Consider the following 25,139-nt stretch of genomic DNA (forward strand, 5'->3'; position numbering starts at 1 on the left):
TTCTAATCAATAATATTAAACTAATGTTACAAAAATGACAGAATAGTACAGTAATGCGAACGCAGAGTGACATCTGGTGGTTGGCCTGGAAGATTTACCTCTTCTATCCACCCATAGAGGGCGGTGTCATGATTCCTAACAGACATCTCTTCCTCCCTGGATGCAGTTTTATTTACTTCCGGAATTAGCCTTCTTTCTCTTCCGGTTGTCGTCTGTTCGTGTGGCAGGTACTCTCTAAGTTTATGTCGATGCACTTTTGAAATCTTCAGCCATCTATTTATATTACTGAAGTTTATATATGTTTAATAACTGGCACTGATAGGGAACGTTACAAAGCACACAACCAGTGGTTTATTTTGTCGATACCAACCTTATGGAAGGGAGGAATGAGTAGTTTGTATGTAGTAGTTGTGTTAGCGCGTTTAGCATAGCTGACGTTTAGCGCTAAAATACTAATGTCATTCAACCGATGACGAAATACGTGTTATAAACATTATACATCTTACCCTGTTTAAGAGTGTGTGTAAAATGTACCATATTAACAGTAAATTTGTGTATTTCCGGTCTGGTTCGATAGCAATGCTAAAACACGTCAATACATGGCTGCTGGTGCTCTGATTATTTGTTATTTTTTATTTTTTACAAGATACAACAGAGTCAAAATGGCAAAGTCGAAGAACCACACAACTCACAACCAGTGTAAGTATGCATTTGCGATCATTTGTATAAATGCATGTATTGTGGTGTTATGTATGACGTGTTTGTCTTCTGTGTGTTTATAGCTCGTAAAGCCCACAGAAATGGAATCAAGAAACCCAGAACTCATCGTTTTGAGTCATTGAAGGGGGTATGTATATGTGCAATCCTGTTTGCATGTAATGTTAGGTTGTGTTTCATTCAAGACTAACATACGTACAGCTTGATTGGATCATGAAGTAGCAGGGTTTCCGCTGCATGTAAATAGATCATGGCACACCGTCATGCTTTATTGTAAGGAACGTTTTACAATGTCTGAAGATGTGTCGATTCGACAAGAACATTGATTTTTTTTAATGCAACTCATCATTTATTCACCACACACACTTCAGTGACTGCCATTCAAAATAAGGGTGCTGTTTGCCCCATGTCCGCGTAAACAAAACAAGAGTGTCATAAATATCTTCCATCTGCAGTTGAATTTGCATGGGTGACTCTGTCATCCTTAATCACAAGCACGGGCATTAGTTTGTTGAAGATTTAGATGTGTGTATAGGCTGACATGTGCCAAAGTTGTTGCCAATAAATAATGTAATACATTCATTTTCTACCGCTTGTCGAGCTTTAAAATTTGAGGCAAGTGTATTTCTTTATTAGCTTAAGGTTTGTAGCTTTTTATACAAGACCCTGCCGAATTAAAATGTTATCATATCATGATTCTTCCCACTTTACATAGTATGTTCCTAACTCTTAGGGGTAATGGCTTTGGATCCGTGTATTGTGCTGCTTTGATGTGATACAATGTACATTTTAAGACTGCATTGGAGGCCACATACTCAGTGTGGATTTTTAGGTAAATTCTTTCTAAGCTTCTTTTTCATTGTGTACAGGTGGACCCCAAGTTTCTGAGGAATATGCGCTTTGCCAAGAAGCACAACAAGAAAGGCTTGAAGGCAGTGAGGAAAGCAAAGGCAGCAGCGGCCGCTGCAGCACCAGTCGCAGCAGCACCAGCCCCAGCCGCACCTTGAGCCGCTTTCTTGTCACACCCCCACACCTCTGTGTTACCATCACAATAAAGCGATGCTTTAACAAACATCTGTTTTTCTGATTTCTTTAATTATAGTCAGTCCACATCATCTTGCTGTCAAGTTGAATCTTTTCAGTGTGCCTGTTGTGCCTGAATTTAAATTGAGGTAGTAAATTATTTGTATACATCTCAATGACAATATTGACCAGAGCATTTTCACAATTTGTAATTATTTTTATGAATTTGGTCTCTTTATTAGCTGCAAACAAAATAATTTTAGTGAATCTCTTTAATATCTAAGATGCACCTGTATGATAAGTAATTAGAATTTACTTCTGCAACGTTATGAATATGGAGAATGGTAAGTAACATTCAGTAATGGTGGAAGTTAACCATATTTGCCTCATGAGTCCTCTGGAGTAACTTTTCCAACAGTACTCTTGCTTTTTCTTTCGTGTCCGGCATAAACAGTTACACGAGCAATCATTGACAAAGCATTGTATTTTAAAAGTAGAGCACTTTAGGTGCATATGTTGTAACTGCTTGTACATATAAATAGCAAAACATTCGTAATGATATGTGGCCGAGTGGGTTGTTTGATGCACCTCGGTTATCGAGGCTTCACTACTGCAATTAAAAACATAATCTATGCATAGCAACAGATCGAAAGACACGTGTCGGGATACGTGAATGTAACCGATTTTATGACTCCAGAATTTATCAGTAAGGTCGACGGGTAACGTTTTCCCACTTGGAATCTACAAAATCCCCACTTCGCTTGTAGTTCTTGAAGTTACCAATCACGATGACGGAAACGTCATTTCCGCTTACGCTGACAACGACTTGCATCATTTCTTGTCTTCCCTTGTCAGCCGGCTGTCGCACACATGTGAGTACAGCTATTCACGTCTTTAAAACTTCAAAGAACGCACAGACAGCGCCTTACTTCTCACCAAATCCGGGACTATGCACGGCTTTTGAAACGCTTTCACTCACAAACGCCTCGGTGTTTTTTCTTTCGTGCAAGCTAACTCTAAACAGTAAGCGGCTAACTTAGCATGCTAGCTTGTTACTGTAGAAGGAGGCGTCATTGCCATCTGAGTGACTTCAGTAAACATGTAATTAAATTGTTTTTGTGCTTGTATAGAATCGTTTGATTTAATATGTCATGTTAAAGTGATCTCAGAACGGAACAGCTGTTTTATACTTATTAGTCCAAAACTCTGGCGGTTACTTGTATTTTTGGTGATCAATTCTGATAAATCTGTGTTTGTTCATGTGTTAACCCATGGCATTCCGGGATTTTTTAGTACTCAAAAAGTCACACTCAAAGCAAATGTAAAGGTGTCATGGCATGCCATTGTTTTGGGCTCTTTTGAAAGCTAACAAGCTTAATTTTTATCCCCACCAGTTACAGTCTACTATTTCACTGTGCAATGGGAGTTTGAATACACTGAGATTGAGGGTTGTTTTCCAGGAAAACCAGGGGCCTTAATTTACATAATCCCATTTTAAATTTGACAGTGATGCTACGAAAATGTATTTTACACATATTTTTGTAAATATTGCATCAGGCATCCCAAAGGTGTACCATTTGGAGAACTTTGGTCTAACTCCATGAAAAGCCAGCTCCATGACTTCCTGACACATCTTATCATTCAAGAGCAAAGCACCTTTGATGAACAAATTTGTGTGATGATGTAGTGATGTATACCAGTCAGCTTTTCAATGATGTCTAATACTAATTGGTACGTAAATGGAGGGGCACTGCAGAACCCGATTTAAACAGGTGAAATAAGTACATGAGATATGTAGAAACATGCAATTTCCTTGTCTTGTGTTAATGGCCAGACACCATGGTGGAGCCGGTGCCTGAATTCATCAACTTTCCCTCAGAGGAGGAGAGGATCCTGCAGCTCTGGAAGGATAAGGACTGTTTTTACGAGTGTCTCAAACAGTCCAAGAACCGGCCCAGGTCAGTAAACGAATGAGTGATTGAATGAAAGCTGGCAGTAAAGCATCTGCCGTTCTTCTTGTCTAACCAGTTGCTGCTACCAGACATGATTGACATTGCTTTGTTAAAAGTGAACACAGCCTTAGCAAAGATATGTCACCTCTTGTTTTTCATGTATAACTAACCTAATTAATAAAATTTATTTTCTCCCGTTTCTACACCAGGTACACCTTCTATGATGGCCCACCTTTTGCCACGGGCTTACCCCACTACGGTCACATCCTCGCGGGCACCATCAAGGACATTGTCACCCGCTTTGCCCATCAGAGTGGCTTCCATGTGGACCGGCGCTTTGGCTGGGACTGCCATGGCTTGCCAGTGGTAAACATACTAGCATTATTACGATATGAGGCAAAAATCCCACACTTTCCTGTGTTCGTTTTTTTTATAGGAGTATGAGATCGATAAAACTTTAGGCATCACTGGTCCTGAAGATGTGGCCAAGATGGGCATTGCAGAGTACAACAAGCAGTGTCGTAGCATTGTGATGAGATACTCAACCGAGTGGGAGGTGAGCATGTAGATATATAATAATGACTGTGGGAGCCATACTTTAGAAAAGTTTTGACAACACGTTTGCTACTTTTGGTTGTTTTCAGACCTCAGTGAATCGAATGGGCAGATGGATCGATTTTAAACACGACTACAAGACACTCTACCCATGGTTCATGGAGACTGTCTGGTATGTGTGGCTTAAGAAAAAACTGCACTTTTTGGGGGAAATTTTGCCCGCACAATAGAGTGTGTATTGTAGATCACCACCTTATGTGGACAGGCAACAATGCACGTAATGAAGATTCACCTATTTCGCCTACAAAGTCCTCTCACAAAACCTCAAACATGCCGTGACCTGCATATTAACCAAGCCATAGCGGAGCTAGCACAGAGGAACTGCCTTTCTGGTGTAGATGGACTGAGCATTAAGTGCTTTATCTATCACAATCAATATCATGTTGACTTACTCGATGGACAGTCTGTCTGGTTCAGCTGAGCTGGGGCATCTTTTCCAGTTGATTTTGGGTATGTGGAAAAAAAAAGTTTCTACCAAGGTTCAACGGTAACAATTATTTTTTGGTTGTGATACAGTCTCTTGGGGCATCAGATACAGAGTCTTTCAATTGATGGTGACAATGTGTGCAGCTCAGTGCAGCAGAAACACCCGATTTGTGCTGCTGCTGTTGACGGAAATAGCATTCGTTCCTATGGGCTCTGTGAAATCTATGCCTGCAGGAAAGAAGTTCCGGTAATGCGTAAAATGATCAAAATACTGTTACATGTTATTTCAATGTGCCTCTTACATGGTCACGGCATGTTTATAAAACACTGTTAGATTTGTCGACCGTATGACGTTTTGTGGTTATGAACACGCTCCCATAAATTAATTATAAACATAATCCTTGTCCATAAAAATTAGCTCGAGAAGTAGTTACAGCGTGCCCCGCACGGCCACAATACAGTGTGTGCCTCAAGCATGCCTGTCTGACAGCTTTGGATCGATGAGTGCGAGCTGGATTTCTTTTGGAATCAAAGCGTCACCATGGCAACCGCCAACCACAGCTAAAATCCACTCTCAGCTCACTGTGATTTTTTTTTGTGAAAGATTTAACCTTTCACCTTAAATGTTCTTTTTACAACAGAAAGTAAACTTCGCAATGTTTACCATCACCTAATTCAGTTACTAAAGTAGAACCTCTCAGATTAAACGCAATAGGTTGTGAAATATTGGACAGCCTCTGATTTTGTTTGGATTTGGAAACCGTTTTTCCCTATAGGAAATAATGGAAACTGTCATTGTGTCATTGACACAATGCCATAATAAAATATTACCGACTCTACAGGCAATGGTTTAAGTCAGTGTTTCGCAACCTTTATTGAGTACATATTTTACATTAGAAAAAGCGACTTATAGCAACTGGATAATTTCCACGCCACAACTGATGATATCCCAGCACACTGAGGTGCTTTAAGTCACATTTGAAATGTCATACAAGTACATAAATATTAAAGAGGAAACTCTACATCACTGAAATTCACTTATCACTGTCAGGTCTGGAGCCAATTAACAGATAAACGAGGGGTTACTTTACTTCTCATAAAAGCATATCAGCAGTCATACACAATTTTGTGCTGCCTTTTGTAATTGAGTGCCTATTTAATTCTTTCAGGTGGGTGTTCAAGCAGCTGTATGACAAGGGTCTGGTGTATCGCGGTGTCAAGGTCATGCCTTTTTCCACAGCCTGCAACACCCCGCTGTCCAACTTTGAGTCCCACCAGAACTACAAGGTCCACAAAACCCCCTTTTAGCCATCTTTAGACATCAAATGAGTGACAGAAATTCACATTTTCCAACATTTGCAGGACGTTCAAGACCCTTCGGTGATTGTCAACTTTCCACTGCTTGAGAATGAGGACGTGTGTCTTATCGCTTGGACCACCACTCCATGGACGCTGCCCAGCAACTTGGCCCTGTGTGTCAACCCTGAGTTAACTTATGTCAAGGTCACAGGTGAGAAACCTGACACAAACATCTGCCTAGAAGACTATTCCATGCAGTATATTTTGGTTCTAGAATGCACCAGTGTACTTTCTTTAGAGGAATTGAATAAGTACTTATGACATCACTTACATTCTGCCTGCAAACATGTTTGTTCTCGGCATCAGCCATTTTTGTCAAGCAATGTTCTTAAGTGCAGAGTCCTGGGGCCATTGGAAATCCTGTTTGTGTCTGTGCTTGATTGTTGTTGTGCACTTCAGCTGAGTGCTTTCATATTTTTTTTTTTATTCAGACCAAATTAACAAAGGAGAATCTTAGAAGGGCTCTGCCACAACAAAAGTATCTTCATGTTGTGTATGACTTTCTAGCCTTAACACATGTTTTCGCTGATGGATGCTGACAGTGGCAGAAAGAAGCCCCTCTCTCACACACGCACACACAGAGTTCCCACTAAGGTGGGTGCATCAGAGCATTAACTGTAGATGCTGGATTTATCTACCCGAGCCCTGGGTACAGAATAGTTATAGGGGTGCACAAAAAAATTGCTATTTCTATTCACACAAACAATCTAAACAGTCTAAATGCTGCACTGATGTTGCTGTGACGGCCGACACGTTCTCCTCACTCTCCCCTTCCTCTGGTGCATTCAGGGCAGGTTGGTTCCATTGCCCTGGTTCTACCTGCTGACGGCAGATGCCCACCAGCAAACAGCTTGCAAACTACCATTATTCAGTTAGTGGCAGGAGCAATTGCATTAATTAGTTGACTTATCTTTTGACTTGTATTTGTTAAATGCATTAATTTATTGTCAAGGTGGATATTTTTAACATGCAGTAATGCGTACCGACCTCCAGATGTTTTAAGTGCTTAAGAATTCCAGGTGGATTGTTAAAATAATAGGCTTTAAAATTTAACCGAATATCGCCTTTGAGTCAAAAAGTTCACCCACCACTGGGCTTGCGGCCAGTCCGATTTCAAGGGCTTTTATACTTAATCTTCCGATTTGGAAGCATGATAATGTGCTAATGCTAATAATTGCGCTAGAACACCACCACTGTCACTTAATTAGGTACACATCATGCCCATTCTCCAGACGGTTGAGAGAGAGTGATTTTCTTCCCTCTCTCATACTGCAGGGGGCACTGTTGAAGCACTATCTTAGCTCATGACTTGCACCGCCTGTGCTGTGCTGCATGAGAGAGCGCCTTGGAATACCAATGATTTTTTTTTGGGGGGGGGGCTTTGCATCAGTTCAGCCTCTTTCTCCACCCCCCCTCCCCCTTCCATCTCTCATCCTCTCTCGTTTCATCTCCATCCAAAATGTTCTGCCCATTTGACTTCCACCATCCACCTGTTTTTGACCCGCCGTTGCTCTGATTTTCGCTGTGTCTGTTTTTATTTCTCGGGGGGGTTGGGGGGGGGGCTGTCAGCTCCTGCAGGTCTAAGCTTCGCAGCCATTTGTCACACCAACCAGACGAGAAAACGTCTTTTAACTGTGCTGCTCCATTCGCTTTTATTTTTTGGCCTTTATGATTGTATGATGCAACTTTATTTTCCTGCTTGACCATTTTTGTGTTTTGGGACCATCGTGGTTACCCCTGATGGCAACTTCTTCGCCTGAGCAGCCTCATTGCTCCGCCGTGGAATCCTTACCTGACCTTGACATAAATGGCTGGAGCCATTGTTACTTGAGCAGGCTTCTACACCCCTGTTAAAGGCGTTGCGAATCCCAGTTACCAGTTACATGGAGCAGAATGTGTTTTTTTTTCCCCGTTGCTGTTTATCATACATGAAGCTGGGATCAATAAACATAAATCAGTCTGTCAGGGCCATTTGTTACAGCCTTCAAAAATTAAGCAGAGCATAAGAAAAATCATTATTCACGTTGCTGTGAACGCAGACAGCTTAGAAGACACTAACGATGAGAAATTGATTTGAAATGGCCGCTAAGCATTATATGTCACACTAGATGCGGGATAATCATTCTTTGGTGTGTATCCCTCTCTCTCTCCTTTTTGGTTTTATGCTTTTCTAATGCACAGATTTGTCTTGGCGAGTACAGTCGAACCTTCAAAGTGGAACACATTTGCTTTAGTGACACAAGTTCACATGCAAATTTGCAAACAGTTATTCCCTTAGGAAATAATGGAAATATATTTGTTACTCAGTCATAAAACCTTTTATTAACTGTACAGGCCACAGGCTTTATTTCTTCCTACTCCTTTTAGACACGTGGAACTGTGAATTGGAATATATAATGCATTCCAATGTAACTTTTACATATGTTCAAATACATTAAACAAGAACTATATGAAGTAACATTTTGACGTTCCTAACAGCCATACCTGTCGCCATATCTGTCATTTCAGTCTTGGTGTTTTTTTTTTTTATGTCACAAGCATGATGGAGCTCTCTGAGTACTGCTCGTTGAGAAAAGCGATATGTGCTGTCATGACAGACTCTAAAAGTGTCCAATTATATCAGAAAAAGTCGCTAGATGGGTCTCGCTAAGTTGGCAACACTGATCCCTCCTGCTATGTCTTTTTATTCTCTGGCAGAACATCCTCATTTATAAGAGAGTGCAAGGATTGCAGCGCAAAATATTTGTATGCTCATAAATCCCAGAATCTGTGTAGTAGGGGTCCAACTGTACAGGTATCTTACGGTATGGTCTGTATCCCGGTATTTGGTCTACAGTTTTGGATCACTTTTTACACAATGAGGGCATTTTTTCATTACCAAATGTTTCTGTTATTAAGACTAATATAATCATAATCATTGGACATGGTTATACATTAGTTTGTGGTGTAATTTAGAATACAGGATATGACAATTTTTGGTTAAAAACTCTTCAAAGCAGTACTAAATTTGTGGTGGTCCCTTGTATAAACAACCAGATTGGCCCATTCTCGTGGTGGAAGCCGATATTATACGATCTTCAAAATACAGCTGATCGCCAGCCGATCCTGAATATTGGTTTGGGAAAATCCTAGTTTGCACAGTGTTACCTAGTTTTGTGTGTTTTGTGTGTTAACTTTTTCTTTCCTGTGCTGTGGATATCACACTTTTGCTTCGCCGTTACTGATATGCTTCACAAAAAAAGCCAAAGAAAAAACACAACACTCTTGTGCAATTCATACTTATATGCTCACTGAGCTGAGGTTTTAAGACTCCCATGGTGATTGATTTGTTTGATTACTATTTTCATATTTTCCATTGGTTGAATTTACACAGTGAAAAGCTTTGTCTTCTGCATTTTCATTTCCTCAGATAACACCACAGGCAAGACATACATCATGATGGAGTCTCGGCTGGGTGCTTTATTTAAGTCGGAGAGCGAGTACACGCTCATGGACAAGTGAGTGCTAAAGAGCCTCTTCTTTTTTCCAACATGCATGAGACAGTCATCATCCCTCCCTTTTTAGATGGGGATAATTAAACACGAGTCTCACTCTCTAAGCTGCTGGCCAGACCAGAAATAACACCAGAGTGCATTTATATCATGTTATATTAAAATTGCAAATCTTTTTTTGACCGATTGAAACATTTTGGTTACAACTTTGTGATCCACAGAAGCTGCACTTGAGCATAAATGCTAATATGAATACTATATAATTATGTGTAACTTAAGGTAAAACTTGATGTAACTTGATACAGTGGAACCTTGGTTAGTGTTATATGTTCCAGAAGGTCAGCCACAACTGAAACGTGCTCTATCTCGACCGTAAGAAATAATGTAAATCAAAATTAATCCATTCCAGAAGTCCAAAAATGTTCACACAAAGAAATCCATTTACCAAATTGGTTGCACATAGTGGAGTAGTGGACCAAAATCACCAGTGTGTGGGTTATATACACAATGTTGTCTTCACTGGAGGTAACCTCACTGGCGGCATATGCTAACTGAGGTTTCACTGTATAATAAAGTCTTCGAGGATATGCATATATAAGGTCTTCTGCTGGATTTTGTTTTGTAAGTTTGGCTTCCTCCAACTTCTTCTTCCTTTTAAATTGTTTTCTGCAAAGTTTTTATTATGCTCTGTGCAAATCCAGGACATCCACTTAAAGTGTGTTCCTTGCTTTTCCAGATTTCCTGGCAAAACACTGAGCGGAAAGAAATACAAACCTCTTTTCAATTACTTTGCTAAGGTTTGTAAACTTTGTGGCTTTTTCACGCTTGTATTTTCTCCCTTTCCTCCACTTAACTTACCTGTCCCATTGCAAATTGGCATTTATATTTATGTTTCTTTCCATATCTGGTTCTTTATGCACTGTTTGCACTCTTCCCTGTCTAGTGTGGTGAAAAAGGAGCATTCCAGGTGGTGACAGATAACTATGTGAAGGAGGAGGAGGGCACCGGAGTGGTCCATCAGGCACCTTACTTTGGAGCTGTAAGTATGGATTTAGATCTGTACGGAAATGTATAGCTGTCTTCAATACTTGTATTGAATACGCTCCCAGAGTGGAGAGGCCACGCTATCAGAGGTATTGGGTCATTGCTAATGGAGTTAGATGACCTTGTTGGGGGGGCAGCTGTGAAAACTACACGTTGTCTTTTAAGCCATCACCACCACAGCCACCTCCAAGCCACGTCTCTGCCTATTTACCCACCTGACTGTCAAACACAAGCCTTAACAATCCTTTTCTAAAATGTTTTATACATGCAGCAATATACATATTTAGAGATGGCACACCCAGCGATGGAATTCTGTAAAAATGACAATGCAAACACCAGTGCATTTATTTCCCTTTTTCTCTGAAGAAGCAGAAATGCAACACAGATTTACATTTTTACACGCTCATGTGCTGGTGACAAGATGCGAAACGACCCCGTTAGCCATCTCTCTTGGCCGCTGACAGGCTCTTTGAATAAAGAACGCATTTACAGTTGGACCGCAGTCAGTTCCTTCACTCTGAGTTGTCACATAGCAGCAATATTTGTTTCAGAGGATCCAGCCAAACAGGGAATTCAATATGGAGTCATAACCTATCTTTATGGTTTCAGAAACAGCCTGCCACAGAGCTTGGGTAATGATTTATTTGGAGTTGAATCTATTTAGTGGCAATTATTACGGGGAGGTGGGCGCTTATAATGTAAAAGATTGCTGTTACTGTTGAGTTAATGTAACTATAGAGACACAATCGTACGTTGATGAAAGCAGTCTTTAGCTGCAGTCCATGCTGTTTTTTGCAGTGATGACCAATGTAAAGAAAATTAATCATAATTAATGCTTTTTCCTTCTAGGATGATTACAGGGTGTGCACCGAATACAACATCATCCAAAGGGACCAGGCTCCTATCTGTCCTGTGGATGCTTCCGGCTGCTTCACTTCAGAGGTCCCCGACTTTGCAGGACAGTATGTCAAAGTGAGTGACAAGTCAGACAACTATTAATTCCTTAACAGTATTGAGAGCCACTTCAACATTTATTTCTCTGCATGAAATAACACCCTAATTGTCATCTTTACACTTGGATTAGGAGTAGACATTATAAGAGAAAATAAGCCATTTAAGACATGAATAAGACTCATGCTTGTATGTTGCTGTGCTGTGTGTTCCAATGCTAGGTAGTTAAAACATAGAAAACCTGTTTATGAGTTCTAAATATTTAGTTTTTGACACCCCAATAGTCACCTTTTACTCTCCTATTCTTTGTTTACAATTGCTAATTCTCTATTGACGGGATCACGAGTTAACCAGTTAGCCTTCAGTTTATTCATTCTGATGTTAAGAAATTGTTTCAAGTGGGGAAGAAGAACAAAGAAGCCAACAAGTTACCACTTCCACACGGAATGGGAGTACAACTGACTCCAGGCACTATTAACGTAATGCTAGTTGCTCATGTCAGCCTCACTCACAGACGAAAGAGTGGATACCTAGCTCTGAATTTCGCTATGAAGACTCAACAAGATGCTTGTTTGCAGTTAGCGGTTTTTACCTGAGGACTGGAGCACACATCTTGTGCTAAAACATACAGCCAGAGGGGACATCGTAAGTGTTGCTGCTGTTGACGGAAGTAGCGTGAGCTTTATGCGCAATGTGAAATCAATGTGACTCAGAAAGAAGTTTCTGTAATGTTTTAATTAATCAAAATACAGAAATAGGCGGCACGGTGGTCTAGGGGTTAGTGCACAGACCTCACAGCTAGGAGACCAGGGTTCAATTCCACCCTCGGGCATCTCTGTGTGGAGTTTGCATGTTCTCCCCGTGCATGCGTGGGTTTTCTCCGGGTACTCCGGTTTCCTCCCACATTCCAAAAACATGCTAGGTTAATTGGCGACTCCAAATTGTCCATAGGTATGAATGTGAGTGTGAATGGTTGTTTGTCTATATGTGCCCTGTGATTGGCTGGCGACCAGTCTAGGGTGTACCCCGCCTTACGCCCGAAGACAGCTGGGATAGGCTCCAGCACCCCCCGCGACCCTCGTGAGGAAAAAAGCGGTGGAAAATGAATGAATGAATGAATGAAAATACGGAAATAATTTGTATTATTAGAAGTATTATGGGTTATTGTCAATGTACCTGTTCTGGCTAGAGGGCTTCGTATTCCCAATGACGTGCATTGTTAGCTAGCTCATATTAACTTTCTTTTTTAAAGTGTTCATGCACAGAAAAGGGAAATATGAGGAAATATTATTAATTGTGAAGGATGGGCAAAATTTCTCCCAAAAGTGCAGGTCCCCTTGAAATATGGTACTGAGCGCTGATGAACCGGGCTGCAGAGTATCACACATACCTAAAAGAACTTTTTCATAAACTAATTTTACTTGGATGTTTGAGTAGACTCACTGTATTGACACTAGTATAATTTGTTTGCCATCTCAATGTTGGCATGAGACACCTGATTCTTGCTGGTTCCCACCAATGTTTGAAACGCGATGACCAAACATAGAAACAAACATAATGACTTAAAGTCAAGACAGTTGCAAGATTTTGATGTTGTTATCAATCACAACGGAACATGCCTAATGAGCACAGTGTGAGTGCTCAAGCATGCCTAACCGTAAAGTTGCGTGAGAACCTGTTGCCATAGCACAGTTGCTTGCTGTTATTGAATTAATAATATAGACATTGACTTTGTGATTTAACTATTTCACATCCTGCCACAAAAACATCAGGGAGTGGACTCTTGACTGACGCTAACAGTAAGATGTTAGCTAATAAATTTTACACAGCCACAGCCCTCTGAAAGTCCGGTGTGAGTTTAAAGGCTGTCTGAGACATTCTTGGCTGGTGTATAAAATCACTGCTGCAATTCCGGACCACATCAGCCCCATTGAGGACCTCAAGCTGTCCCTGCCAACATGAGGAGTGGATCTTGCACCCAGAAGAGCCTGCCGTTTGGCGGCTGTGGCGGGAGAGTCAGGGTCCAGAGCCCGTTGCCGATCCGAGTCAGTGGATCAATGAGGGACTCTGGACTCTGCGGGGCTGCTGTGAGAACAGAGCACCACCAACACCTCGCCAACGAGAAAGAAGAGATGCAGGAGTTGAATGTCAAGTTTGCTGGATACATTTCGAAGGTGCAGGCACTGGAGCAGAAGAATGCCGCGCTTCAGGAGGAACTCTCTACGCTGCAAGGTGGTTGCAAGGGGGGCAATGCGGACATCGCAGAAAAGTACAATCTGAAGTTTAAAGAGGTGCGTGATCTGATTGAGGCCCTGACGAATGAGAAGGGGGCAGCTGATATTGAGCAAGGCTACATTGACGAGGAAGTGCAGATGTGGAAGCTGAAGCTGGATGAGGAAGTGGCTCTGAAAGAAGAGGCAGAACTTATCCTGAGTGAGTTCCAGCAGGATATTGACAATGCCACGCTGCAGAAGGCAGAGTTGGAGAAGCGCATCGAGCAACTTGTGGCAGAGCTAGAGTTCCTAAAGAAGCTGCATGATGAAGAGGTGGCCGACCTATTGAAGCAGATAGAGGACTCAAAGGTCACTGTCGAGCTGGATGAAGAGCGCCCCCATCTCACCACCTACCTGCGTAACATGCGGGCTGAGATGGACGCCGTCGCAGCTCGCAACGTCCAGGAGGCTGAGAAGTGGTACAAGAGCAAGTTCGACACACTCAAGGAGCACGCCGGCAAGCACGAGGAGCAAACAAAAGGCATGAAGGAAGAGATCACAACCTTGTACAGCCGGCTGACAGACCTCCAGAGCCAGATTGACGTCCTGAGGGCTAGCAACGCTGGCCTTGAGCAGCAACTGGAGGATATGGAGATGTCCCATATGGAGAAGGCGGGCAGCCTGGATGATGTCATCGCTCAGTTGGAGACCCAGCTCTGCGAGACCAAACTGGAGATGACCAAGTATCTTCAGGACTACCAGGAACTTCTTCACACTAAGCTCAAGCTGGATGCAGAGATTACCACCTACAGGGAGCTGCTAGAAGGGGAGGAAGTGAGGTTGGGAGTCACCAAAGATGTGTAATTTTTTTAGATTAGTGCTTCTTCACATGCATGCAATTCAAAAGAAAACCTACAGAGCTGTGTAGTGGGGAGAGAGAGCATCACCGATTGTCCTTCCCTACCTCACCGTGCATACTCTATCTAGGAAGGATGCAAATGCATATAGACAAGCAGTTCCATGTTGTTCATTATGTAAATGAAGGCAGGCATGATGCCCAGGCCCACCTAGTCACCTTCACTTACACATTGACCTCATTTCCAAAAACGGGTCCCCTTGCTTCCCAACCTGTCCTCCCTGCGTCATATTTGACACTGCTTCCAAAAATAACCCCTCTTCCATTTAGTTGCCTCTTCGGTCCCCCACCCCTCCTTCCATTTGTCATCTTTGGCAGCCCTACCGGCTCCTTCGTCCCACCTGATACGGTTTCTTTCCGATGGTGGTCGCTCTCCTCACACTTCCTTCAGCTTCTGTCGTCATTCTTTTGCAGTTAGCGCTTTGTTTGATCCAGGTTTATGACTTAACTTTCTTAAAACACTGCTGAGCAGCTGTTATCTAATAAAGATTGAAGTGAGAGCATACCAAATCACTGTATTGATTCTTTTTGTTGTGTTGCCTTCTCTCCTGGTGAGTCTATCTATCCTCCTTCAGGTCCACTGTCCATATCCTAGGGGCTCCATCTGCCTTTAAGTTATCGTGTAAATTCATCTTGGTGGGTTAACTCAAATTATTAACTCTTCAATCTGAGCTGGTTTTCCAAAGCCATCCCTCTTGGTGCTGGCCATTTTTGATAATTTTGACTGATTTTTCAAGGCACACAGAATATTGTGTTTTAGCAAAACAAAGGTTAGATTCTTGTCTTTCATCAGAAATACAGTATTTGTTCTACCTTTTTCCATTCTTTAGAAATCACCAGTAGAACGCAGGTAAGTTTCAGCAAAATATACGTATACATTTCAAGCATAACTTTCAATTTGACACAAATTTAGCCATGTATATTGAGCCAAAAAATGTAAATAATTATGCCACAACAACACAATGTTTTTTTTTTGTTTTTTTTTACATGTATGCTCCAGCATACCCCTGCAACCATAGTCTGGATAAGCATCATAGAAAATGGATGGGATGGATGGGTCACTGAGTCAAGGCTGCGTATGTCTGGGCCATGCGTGTGCGCACAGGAAGAAAAAGCTTTGACTCGCTTGGGGAAAAGTTGTTTAGCTGGAATCAGTTGGCGTAGCCTCAGTCCATGAGTTCTTACAGACTAGTTTTGAGTCTCGCTGCAGTATGGGGCAATGTGCGTCCGTTGTCTGCTCAATACAAGTGTTATCAACCCAATGTGATGTAGCACACATGTAGTGTTTGCCGCCACACGGCAATCAGTGTTTGTAATGATCTTTGAGTTTTTTGGATTATTTTCACATCTTTTAATGGATCTTTCATAGTTTTTGCACAAAAAATTGTGTACCATTTTTGACCAATTTGCTTCCCTTTATGTCCCTTTTTTAATCCATGTTTCCCACATGAATTTGCATAATTTTTAAAAATGTTTGTTTTGGTTATTACAGGATGCTGACAAGAATATCATGAAGTGGCTGAAGGAGAATGGTCGCCTGGTCAACGCCAGCACTTTCAAACATAGCTACCCCTTCTGTTGGAGGTAAGACACAGCTCACATACTAATGTGAATATACATCCACGTACATGGTTTAAATATAAAAAAAAAATCCCAATCTGTTTTTAGAAAGCTATCCTTTAATTTATATCCTCTCAGCTATTTTTGGTAACATACCGTCTCTTAGAATGTGATTGTGTAAGATAATCATTGGACACATACATGTAGTAGCATTTAAGTATGTACTTTACCATACTGTAATGTTTGTTCGTCAGCCTCATGTTTTTTCATTTATGTGCAGGTCAGACACTCCCCTGATCTACAAAGCGGTGCCCAGTTGGTTTGTCCGGGTGGAACACATGGTCCAGAAACTACTGGACAACAATGGACAGTGTTACTGGTGAGACGAGTTCTATATACCTGTAGGTCTGTCGTTAAACATGTGAAGAGTATATGCTGCTGATCAATGAGTACATTGCTGATGCCTTCCATATTGAAATACTTGAACTACTACTAGTACAATGCTAAATAGGGATAGCAGAATGTGGACTCTGTCTGCATGATGGCTCACCAACCAAGTAGTATTACCACAGGTGCTCCCAGTGCTCTTTTCTGAGCTGCTGGTAATGGGACTGTCAAACTGAGATGAATGACTAGCCGCTAGGAACGTGAAGACGCACACACACACATATATATGTGTATATATATATATATATATATATATATATATATATATATATATATATATATATATATATATACACAAATGACAAATTCCTGTGGTGTGGGTAATTTCACAGCAGCCAACCATCTCTAACTGTATGTTATACAAATTGACAACATTGAAAGACTTGTGTTGTGCTCCAGAAAGCAGCTAGTCAAGCTCAGACAGACATATTTTATTAATCCCTTTGGGAATCATGTAAATACAATGCATTAATATGGACATTTGTGTACAGGGTGTGATAACTCCTCCCCCATTTCTTAACCAATTCAAACAAATGTAACGTCAAAATATTCAGTTCATGTGCTACCAATTCATTCATAAATTTTCTACCGCTTATCCTCATGAGGCTCGCGGGTGTGCTGGAGCCTATCCCAGTTGTCTTCAGGTACACCCTGGACTGGTCGCCAGCCAATCACAGGGCACATATAGACAAACAACCATTCACACTCGCATTCAATTTGGAGTTGCCAATTAACCGAGCATGTTTTTGGAATGTGGCAGGAAACCGGAGTACCTGGAGAAAACACACGTATGCACAGGGAGAACAGAAAAAGTTTTTTTCCTTGTTTCTCGTTCTTTCTTGTTTTGTTTTTCATGTTTATTGCTCTCTATTTCTTTCTCCCACAGTGTCCATAAAAATTACATGCACATTTGCTTATTAGGGTGTATTTATCTCACAGCCAGTTATGCAGGTTACAGCTTAGTTATGCAGATTCCCCAAGCCCCTGAACTCAATACACAGTAATCAGTAACACATTTACATCAATACTAGCACGAGTCTTATTTTTTATTATGTCTACTATGTTGAGTAATACGGGCGTAAAGGTGACAATAGGGCTGTTATTTCATGTCTAGAGGGTTCTAATGTTCAAAACCGTATTTAGAAGGTCTTACACAGGCTTTCTATAGTCTAAATACAGTGTTTGATTTCTAAATAAGTACAACTTATAGTACAACTGGAAATTCACTCAGCACGGTGGGGTCTGGAACCAATTAACCGTCATAAACGAGGGATTACTGGGTCTGAAGAGGCACAAAAAAACAAATGTTTCAATTATGAATTCAGCTGACATGCTCAAGAAATTTTAACACACACGTTTTTGCAACTTTCCAATTAAAAACTTTCCTCTAGCGCCTGTTAAATGATTTGAAAAGACCCATTTTGATTAGACCACTTTTGGTCCCATTGAAGATTTTCATTGTGGAAAGATTGTCGAGCGTTGCCCAGTTCATCAGCATCCTTATAGTATGTTAAAAAAAAAAAAAAAAAAACTCTTGCAGAGGACACTGTGCTCTGTGCTTCCAAATTACATTCACACTCGTTGATCAGAGGCTAAAAAGAAAAAGAACCCCCTTCAGAAACGCAAAGTGCTTGTTACCATATCCCTGAAGTGATTTGCTCTGCTTGTCTCTCTTTTCCCGCATTGGTGCATTGGGCAGGCGAGGACTAAGTATTTATTAAGACCTTATGCTGGTACATGTCTGAGTAAATCAGTGAGAAACCCATGCTTAGCCATACATTGCCTAATATCATGACCAATTTTTCCTAATCAGTCCACTCCTCCTTGATAAAACATGTTTTCTATCTTTTAGCATGACTAAAATGCACAGTTGTGGTGGTTATACAAATATATATATTAGGTATGTCCCGATGTCCCATTCAGGATTGGGACTGGCGGCCGATATGCTGTAGTTTTGAAGATCAGATAATATCGGCTTCTGCCACTAGATCGGGCAGATGCGGTTGCCGTATCATGTTCATAACAGGTTACACAGCAACGATCTAGGTGTGATAATACGCCTCAAAAAACACACACCATCATGCAGACATGTCCGCGGTGTACTGTGGTGAAGTTTCACTTGGATATTAGGTTCTTTTGGTAGAGCAGTCGTTCCCCTTACTGTGCGCGGACTGCTGTCACGTGTCGCTCTAACCGCTGATTTAATACTACAAGTCGTCAATAAATTACTATTGCGTTGAAGAGACGAGTTTAATAAAAAAAAAAAAAGTGATTATCACACAGGGCTGTAGGTTTGGATTTTTTGTTTCCCTTAATAATAATAATGTTTCATTTAAAAACTGCATTTTCTGTTCAGGTATGTTTGCACTGACTAATATTTACATTTGTTTGATGTTCCACTGTACTTTTTCACGCCACTGTATATTTTTATTGTGTTCATCTGTTAAGATGGCTTTGGCACATTCCTATTCTGAATAGTGTCAGGCAATGCTTGTCATTCATTGCTGCTTCACTCGCTGAGCAATTTAAGTGTATTTAAAATCGTTTTACGCCTGTTAAAGCAACCTCCGAGTCCCCTCTGTCTTATCTCTCCCGTTTGCATGCAGCCCCAGCATCTCTGCCTTATCTGTCACGGTAGTGCATCCTTTAATGGCACTTCTATAAGTCTTCAGGACAAGACAACACACTTATACAATTCTACATTTAGATTAAGCAATGAAAAGTGGAGGGTGTGAGGGATTGGAGGGGATCGGGGATAGGTGAGTAGCAAAAAATCATTAAATTGATATATTGGTGCCTAAATAGAAATGCCTCCTACAAATGGGAATTGATGAACTCGTTGCTTAGCGCGTGTGTGTGTGTGGGGGGGGTGCTGAAGACAATTTATTCCCTTCCACCAGCATCTCGGTTTGTGCTCCTGAGCAGCACTGCATGGCACAGTGGAGAGGATAAAATAAAAGAAAGAGGAAGGAAAAGTAACTAGCTAGCAGAAATAAAACTTGCACATATTCAAGCACAGGGCCCATTATGGTCCCCATATTGCACCTCAAGTTATATGCTCTTCTCTGTGGTGATTTGTGTTGGATGTTTTTAAAGGCCAACATTTCATTTTGCTACCTTTTTGTCCCATTATTTCCGCATCCTCATGCAAAACCACATTGCTCTTAAAATGAATAATGACATGCAGCTTCTGCTCACCACAAACTTCCAAATTGCACCACGTTTTGTGCCTTTGATCGCTTGCAACGAAGGATGTTAAGAATGCATAGAAGCGTAATCTAGTCATAACCCTTTAAACGCAAAATTACGACAAGGAACATTGCTGAATTTAACAAGCCATTTCAGCAAATATAGTATCAATAGCAGTTGATGCTTTACACCAGGAGATGGACGTATGTAACAGTAATCTAAACTACATTTGTGGGCATGGTTTTATTCATAGTGTAGGCGTCAATAGGCTTTCAAATACCATGTACTTTCTGCAGCGAGTCCACCATCACAGTCCACAAGCAGCATATACTTTAGCCGATGCTTTGCATGACCGTGTTTGGGTTGGCAGGAGGGGTGTTTGGGCTGTCACACGGAACATCGGCATAGGTAATTAAGTGCTGCAGATGTTGACAAGAAAGCCAATCTCAAGCACCTCTAATGATAATGAAAGATGATCTATTGGAGAACAGATGGAACCTTGATGAAGGCGTTTCCACATACCTACAAAATAAGCGTCTTTGAGTACTTTGAAAAGCGCTATACATATAAAAATAAATAAATGTATTATTATAATCCACACTTTGTCTGCCTGTTGTAATTCTATTTATGTTTTTTGATCATATATTAACTTGTGTTCACCCCGCTACAGGTTTTGAGACAAGATATGAATTTACGGTCCAATCTAGTGCTACTGCAGCCACTGAGGCCCATACATAGTGAGCCACTTGTATGCTGTACATTTTGTGTTGGTAACACTTTAAAATAAGGTACTCATTTATAAAGAAAAAGCACAAATTAAAAACATTTTTGCGAATATGTGGGGATCAACTCTAATAGCATTGACCCGTCCCAGAAGTAGGTCTCTGGCTTCCTCACGGAAAATCAAGACACAAGAACACTCATCAAGCCTTTTCCCCATGTCTTGCAGGGTTCCAGATTTTGTGCGCGAGAAGCGCTTTGGCAACTGGCTGAGGGACGCTCGTGATTGGGCCATTTCGAGGAACCGCTACTGGGGCACGCCAATCCCCATGTGGGTCAGCGAAGACTATGAGGAGGTCAGAAGAATGCACAAAACTTCCAAGATATGACTTGGAGCTTAAAGGGATAGTTCATATATTTTGAGGTTGTATGACATCCCCATCACCAGTGTCGTCCATTAACAGCGACTTGGTGATGAAGAATGGAGTTCTGCTTAGTTGCTGGAGACATTTAAGCTGTAAAAAATATTAATTCCAAAGAATAATACACTTTTTTGTTCCATTAACCTGCATAATTTCATCACCAATTATAATTTCATATAGAGCATGAAACATTTATAGTATCCAAACTTGTATCCAATTTAGGTGTCTCCTGACACCCTACTGATAACTCAAGGCATCTCAAATGGAGCTGTTTGTGGAGATGGTTAAAAAAAAAAAACATCAGGGGTTTTCCTACAGCCACAGCAGTTAATGGATATTTTTGACCCAGCACTCTATGGTTTTGTAGACCAAGTGTAGTAGTAAGTACTGTGTAGGTGTAAAGGCAAGTACAACCACCCAATGTGCAAATGTGAAATGTCAAATCCAGCTGACGCCATGAAATGGACTGGACTGGATAGAGCTCTCAGAATTGGGTTGTTTGAGGTTTTTATAAAAAAAAAAAAGGAAGGAAGAGCTTGTCCCTGGGCTGAAAGAGGGACAGCTCACAACCTGCTTGCTGGAAATAGCACTGTGACTGTTTCCAGAACACTGCTGCTCCCTGGTGCCTCCCTTGCACACACCCCCGAAAAACGCATGATCTTTGTGGTCACCTGTATTATTTCCATTACACCAGTATGCGTTACTCTGAGGTCCAATATGAGCCCACCGCACGTTTCTCTTCTGGAGGTTTGGTAGTGCCAGATGAGCTTTAGCAGTGTCTATCTGGGCCATGGTACTGTGTGCTTCCAAAAGTAGAGCAGAGCCCATAGGTCAGCTCTCTGTGGAGACCTGATTAGACACTTTACCTTACTTCATAAAGTCACTCTGAAGGTGTATTAAAATGGGCCTAATTTTAAATATGTTTCAGGACAATGACAGAAACAATAAACGGCATGTGCTAGCTACTGGAAATGATCTGAATAATGCCTCTATTCCGTTGAGCTTGTAGTCACTGGGTGTATGATCTTCAAAAGCAAATAACCGCCGGGTGTTGTAATTAATCCATAAGCCAAAAACACTTGTTACAGGTAATCCTTTGGTTACAAATGAAATCTGTTTGTTCTGTCTGTGATCTAAGTCGAGTAAAACTCTGTCACTCACACTGCACACAGAACACATGAAGGCACTGCAAAATGCATTAATAGAAAGTTGAAATACAAGAAGTAAATGGAACCATAATAATGACAGAACAACCTTTACATTTATTCTTGTGGCTGTCTTGTAGACCTTTTTAAATATTCCTTGGGTTGTCTGGAAGCAAGCATAACCTCCTACTCTTCTCCCAGATCTTCCTGTAAACATGCATGGACTCCATGTTCCCTCTCATTCATTCATTCATTTTCTACCGAATTTTCCCCACTCATGAGGGTTGCGGGGGTGCTGGAGCCTATCCCAGCTATCTTCGGGCGAGAGGTGTGGTACACCCTGAACTGGTCGCCAGCCAATCACAGGGCACATATAGACAAACAACCATTCACACTCACATTCATACCTATGGACAATTTGGAGTCGCCAATTAACCTAGCATGCATGTTTTTGGAATGTGGGAGGAAACCGGAGTACCCCGAGAAAACCCACGCATGCACAGGGAGCACATGCAAACAACACATTAGAGATGGCCAAGGGTGGAATCGAACTCAGGTCTCCTAGCTGCGTGGCCTGTGCGGTAACCACTCGGTCGCCGTGCAGCCTCCTATTCATTAACAATCAATATTCATCCCTAAAGAGGACTTGTTATGCTTTTTCCACTTTTCTGACCTATGAATGTTGTTAGAATGTTGTATTCTTGTGTTAAACGATGCCAAAGTTTCACATAATGTGGTTTGCGCATTTGGAAAGGAGCCCTGAAAGAAGTTTCAGATGGCTCAAAACGTTGTTGTTTGAGTAAATAAAGTGATTTAAATGATTCACAGTGCTGTTTCCAATCACATCTCAGTTCCTGTGTTTAATCCTCTCATCAGGTGGTTTGTGTCGGGTCCATTGCCGAATTGGAGGAGCTGACTGGCGTCCATGTGACTGATCTCCATCGGGAGAGGTGAGTGTAATTTATTTCACACAGGAATGTGTTGGTAAAGTAACCAAAACCGTTCTAGTCTTTCTACACTGGTTATTTCATGGCTCATGCACTTATACCCCCTCCAGCATTGACCACCTGACCATTCCCTCGCGCACTGGCAAAGGCGTCCTGCGTAGGATCACTGAGGTGTTCGATTGCTGGTTCGAGAGTGGCAGCATGCCCTATGCCCAGGTCCACTACCCCTTTGAAAACAGGAGGGAGTTTGAGGACTCTTTCCCGGCAGACTTCATCGCTGAGGGCATCGACCAGACCAGGGGATGGTATGACGGGGGAGTGAAATGTTGATGACTGTTTAGCTTATATGCTAGCATTGAAATTTAACATAGTATATATCTCGCACAAAATATGGATTTACCTACCCTGGTAGCCATGAATACACATAAAGAAAGTGGCATAGTCACAACAATAATAACATTAGTTAATATTGTGTTGTGGGCCATGTGATATGTTCTTCTGGCAGTGATAGCTACACCAGCTTAGCCGCCTGGCTTTCGTGTCAGTTTGAAATGATCACTACATTAGGGCCAGCAGTAGGCTGGTTACCATGGAGAGTCTCAGCAGGAGAAATGTCACAGTCGAATGTCTTGTGGGTTTTTGACTTTTTTTTCCCCCATCTGGGGGGCAATAACATGTGCCACGTTTTGCCGATCTGACGAGGGGAATGGTGTCTTTAGGTTAACAAGCTTACTCTGTCTCCTAGAGTCTTCCAACAAAACACAACAAGCTGACATAATATCATAAAATATAGAACAACCAAAATTAATCCAGAATAGCATAGGAATTGACGTAAAGGACTGCCTAGGACCGTCTGGTATAGAAGTTACGTGCGCCACTACTCTCCGGAAGAACTTCCGGTGCATTTCAAAATAACATTAGTCTGAAAACACTTTATTATGTCTTTTTTTATTGCCTGGATACAGAAAAAAAATCTATGACATCGCAGCTGCACAGTCTCTTTGTGTCAGTGGGTGGAGACAGGGCTGCTAGCATACATAGGCTGCAGAAAAATATAACTTAGTAGAAATTAAATTAATTAATTTTACCTTTCCTAAAAGTATTGTTAAAATCCCATCTCTTAACAGCTAGTCTCATGAGCTGAGAACCAGATTGTTCTTTCTTTTTGGGCTTCAGGGGTCACCACAGCAAATCGATGTCCTCCATCTAACCCTGTCTTCTGCATCTGTCTCTCACACACCAACTTCTTTCATGTCCCCCTTCACTACATCCATAAACCTCCTCTTTGGTCTTTCTCTACTTCCTCCTACCTGGCAGCTCTAAAAGCAGCATTCTTCTACCAATATATTCACTATCTCTCCTCTGGACATGTCCCAACCATCTCAGTCTGGCCTCTCTGACTTTATCTCCAAGGCCTCTAACATGTAATATCCCTCTGATGTACTCCTTCCTGATCCTATCCATCCTGGTCACTCCCAATGTGAACCTCAGCACCCTGATCTCTGCTACCTCCCGTTCTGCTTCCTGTCTTTTCCTCAGTGGCACTGTTTGTAGACCAAATGGTGGTGACAAACATATTGGTCAACTACATTAGAGAGCAGCATTTACTGTACCACAATAAGTGGCCGGTTGTATAAATAAATAAAAGCCAATAGTGTAATGAAAGACAACTTTAATTTGTTTTCAGAGGACATTGTTGTGTTTTATTCTTGCTGTGACCTTTTAATGTTTCTCTGTAGGTTTTACACGCTGCTGGTGCTCTCTACAGCCCTATTTGGCAAACCACCCTTCAAGAATGTCATCGTTAATGGCTTGGTGCTGGCAAGGTCAGTAGTCCGACTAGCTAAAAATGTTTTTTGTTCTTGCAAACATTGTTATTCTTGTATTCGTCACCTGCCTGTTCATCTGCTGCTGCTGCTTCAGATAATGCTTGTACTGTAAGTGTGCTGGTACATTTTACTAGTTGTTAGAGTTGTCAGTAGAGCTTCTCCTCCTCCTCCTC

The 25,139-nt window shown here is 41.5% G+C and overlaps 3 protein-coding genes across 3 annotated transcripts in view; all 3 read left to right on the forward strand.

The window, feature by feature from the left end:
- Positions 1 to 177: 177 nt before the first annotated feature.
- On the forward strand, positions 178 to 1,789 carry rpl29 (ribosomal protein L29). Its single transcript, XM_058055086.1, has 4 exons — positions 178 to 227; positions 647 to 699; positions 783 to 847; positions 1,587 to 1,789. Exons 2-4 carry the CDS (start codon positions 663 to 665, stop codon positions 1,722 to 1,724), a joined length of 240 nt encoding a protein of 79 aa, XP_057911069.1. The 5' UTR covers positions 178 to 227; positions 647 to 662; the 3' UTR covers positions 1,725 to 1,789.
- Positions 1,790 to 2,490: 701 nt separating this feature from the next.
- iars1 (isoleucyl-tRNA synthetase 1) overlaps positions 2,491 to 25,139 on the forward strand; it is a 46,626-nt gene continuing 23,977 nt past the window's right edge. Inside the window, exons 1-17 of the mRNA XM_058055051.1 lie at positions 2,491 to 2,612; positions 3,575 to 3,698; positions 3,902 to 4,058; positions 4,129 to 4,248; positions 4,337 to 4,419; positions 5,903 to 6,020; positions 6,096 to 6,243; positions 9,502 to 9,589; positions 10,320 to 10,380; positions 10,527 to 10,622; positions 11,477 to 11,599; positions 16,200 to 16,291; positions 16,548 to 16,646; positions 20,853 to 20,979; positions 23,067 to 23,140; positions 23,248 to 23,442; positions 24,877 to 24,963. Of these exons, the coding sequence (XP_057911034.1) occupies positions 3,580 to 3,698; positions 3,902 to 4,058; positions 4,129 to 4,248; positions 4,337 to 4,419; positions 5,903 to 6,020; positions 6,096 to 6,243; positions 9,502 to 9,589; positions 10,320 to 10,380; positions 10,527 to 10,622; positions 11,477 to 11,599; positions 16,200 to 16,291; positions 16,548 to 16,646; positions 20,853 to 20,979; positions 23,067 to 23,140; positions 23,248 to 23,442; positions 24,877 to 24,963 (1,787 nt within the window). The 5' untranslated portion in view covers positions 2,491 to 2,612; positions 3,575 to 3,579. The remainder of the gene's footprint in view (positions 2,613 to 3,574; positions 3,699 to 3,901; positions 4,059 to 4,128; positions 4,249 to 4,336; positions 4,420 to 5,902; positions 6,021 to 6,095; positions 6,244 to 9,501; positions 9,590 to 10,319; positions 10,381 to 10,526; positions 10,623 to 11,476; positions 11,600 to 16,199; positions 16,292 to 16,547; positions 16,647 to 20,852; positions 20,980 to 23,066; positions 23,141 to 23,247; positions 23,443 to 24,876; positions 24,964 to 25,139) is intronic.
- Positions 12,609 to 16,150, forward strand: LOC131106202 (vimentin-like). The gene has a single exon (XM_058055052.1). It carries the CDS (start codon positions 13,537 to 13,539, stop codon positions 14,653 to 14,655), a length of 1,119 nt encoding a protein of 372 aa, XP_057911035.1. The 5' UTR covers positions 12,609 to 13,536; the 3' UTR covers positions 14,656 to 16,150.

The sequence above is a fragment of the Doryrhamphus excisus genome, chromosome 18, assembly GCF_030265055.1.
Source record: "Doryrhamphus excisus isolate RoL2022-K1 chromosome 18, RoL_Dexc_1.0, whole genome shotgun sequence".
Classification (NCBI taxonomy): domain Eukaryota; kingdom Metazoa; phylum Chordata; class Actinopteri; order Syngnathiformes; family Syngnathidae; genus Doryrhamphus; species Doryrhamphus excisus.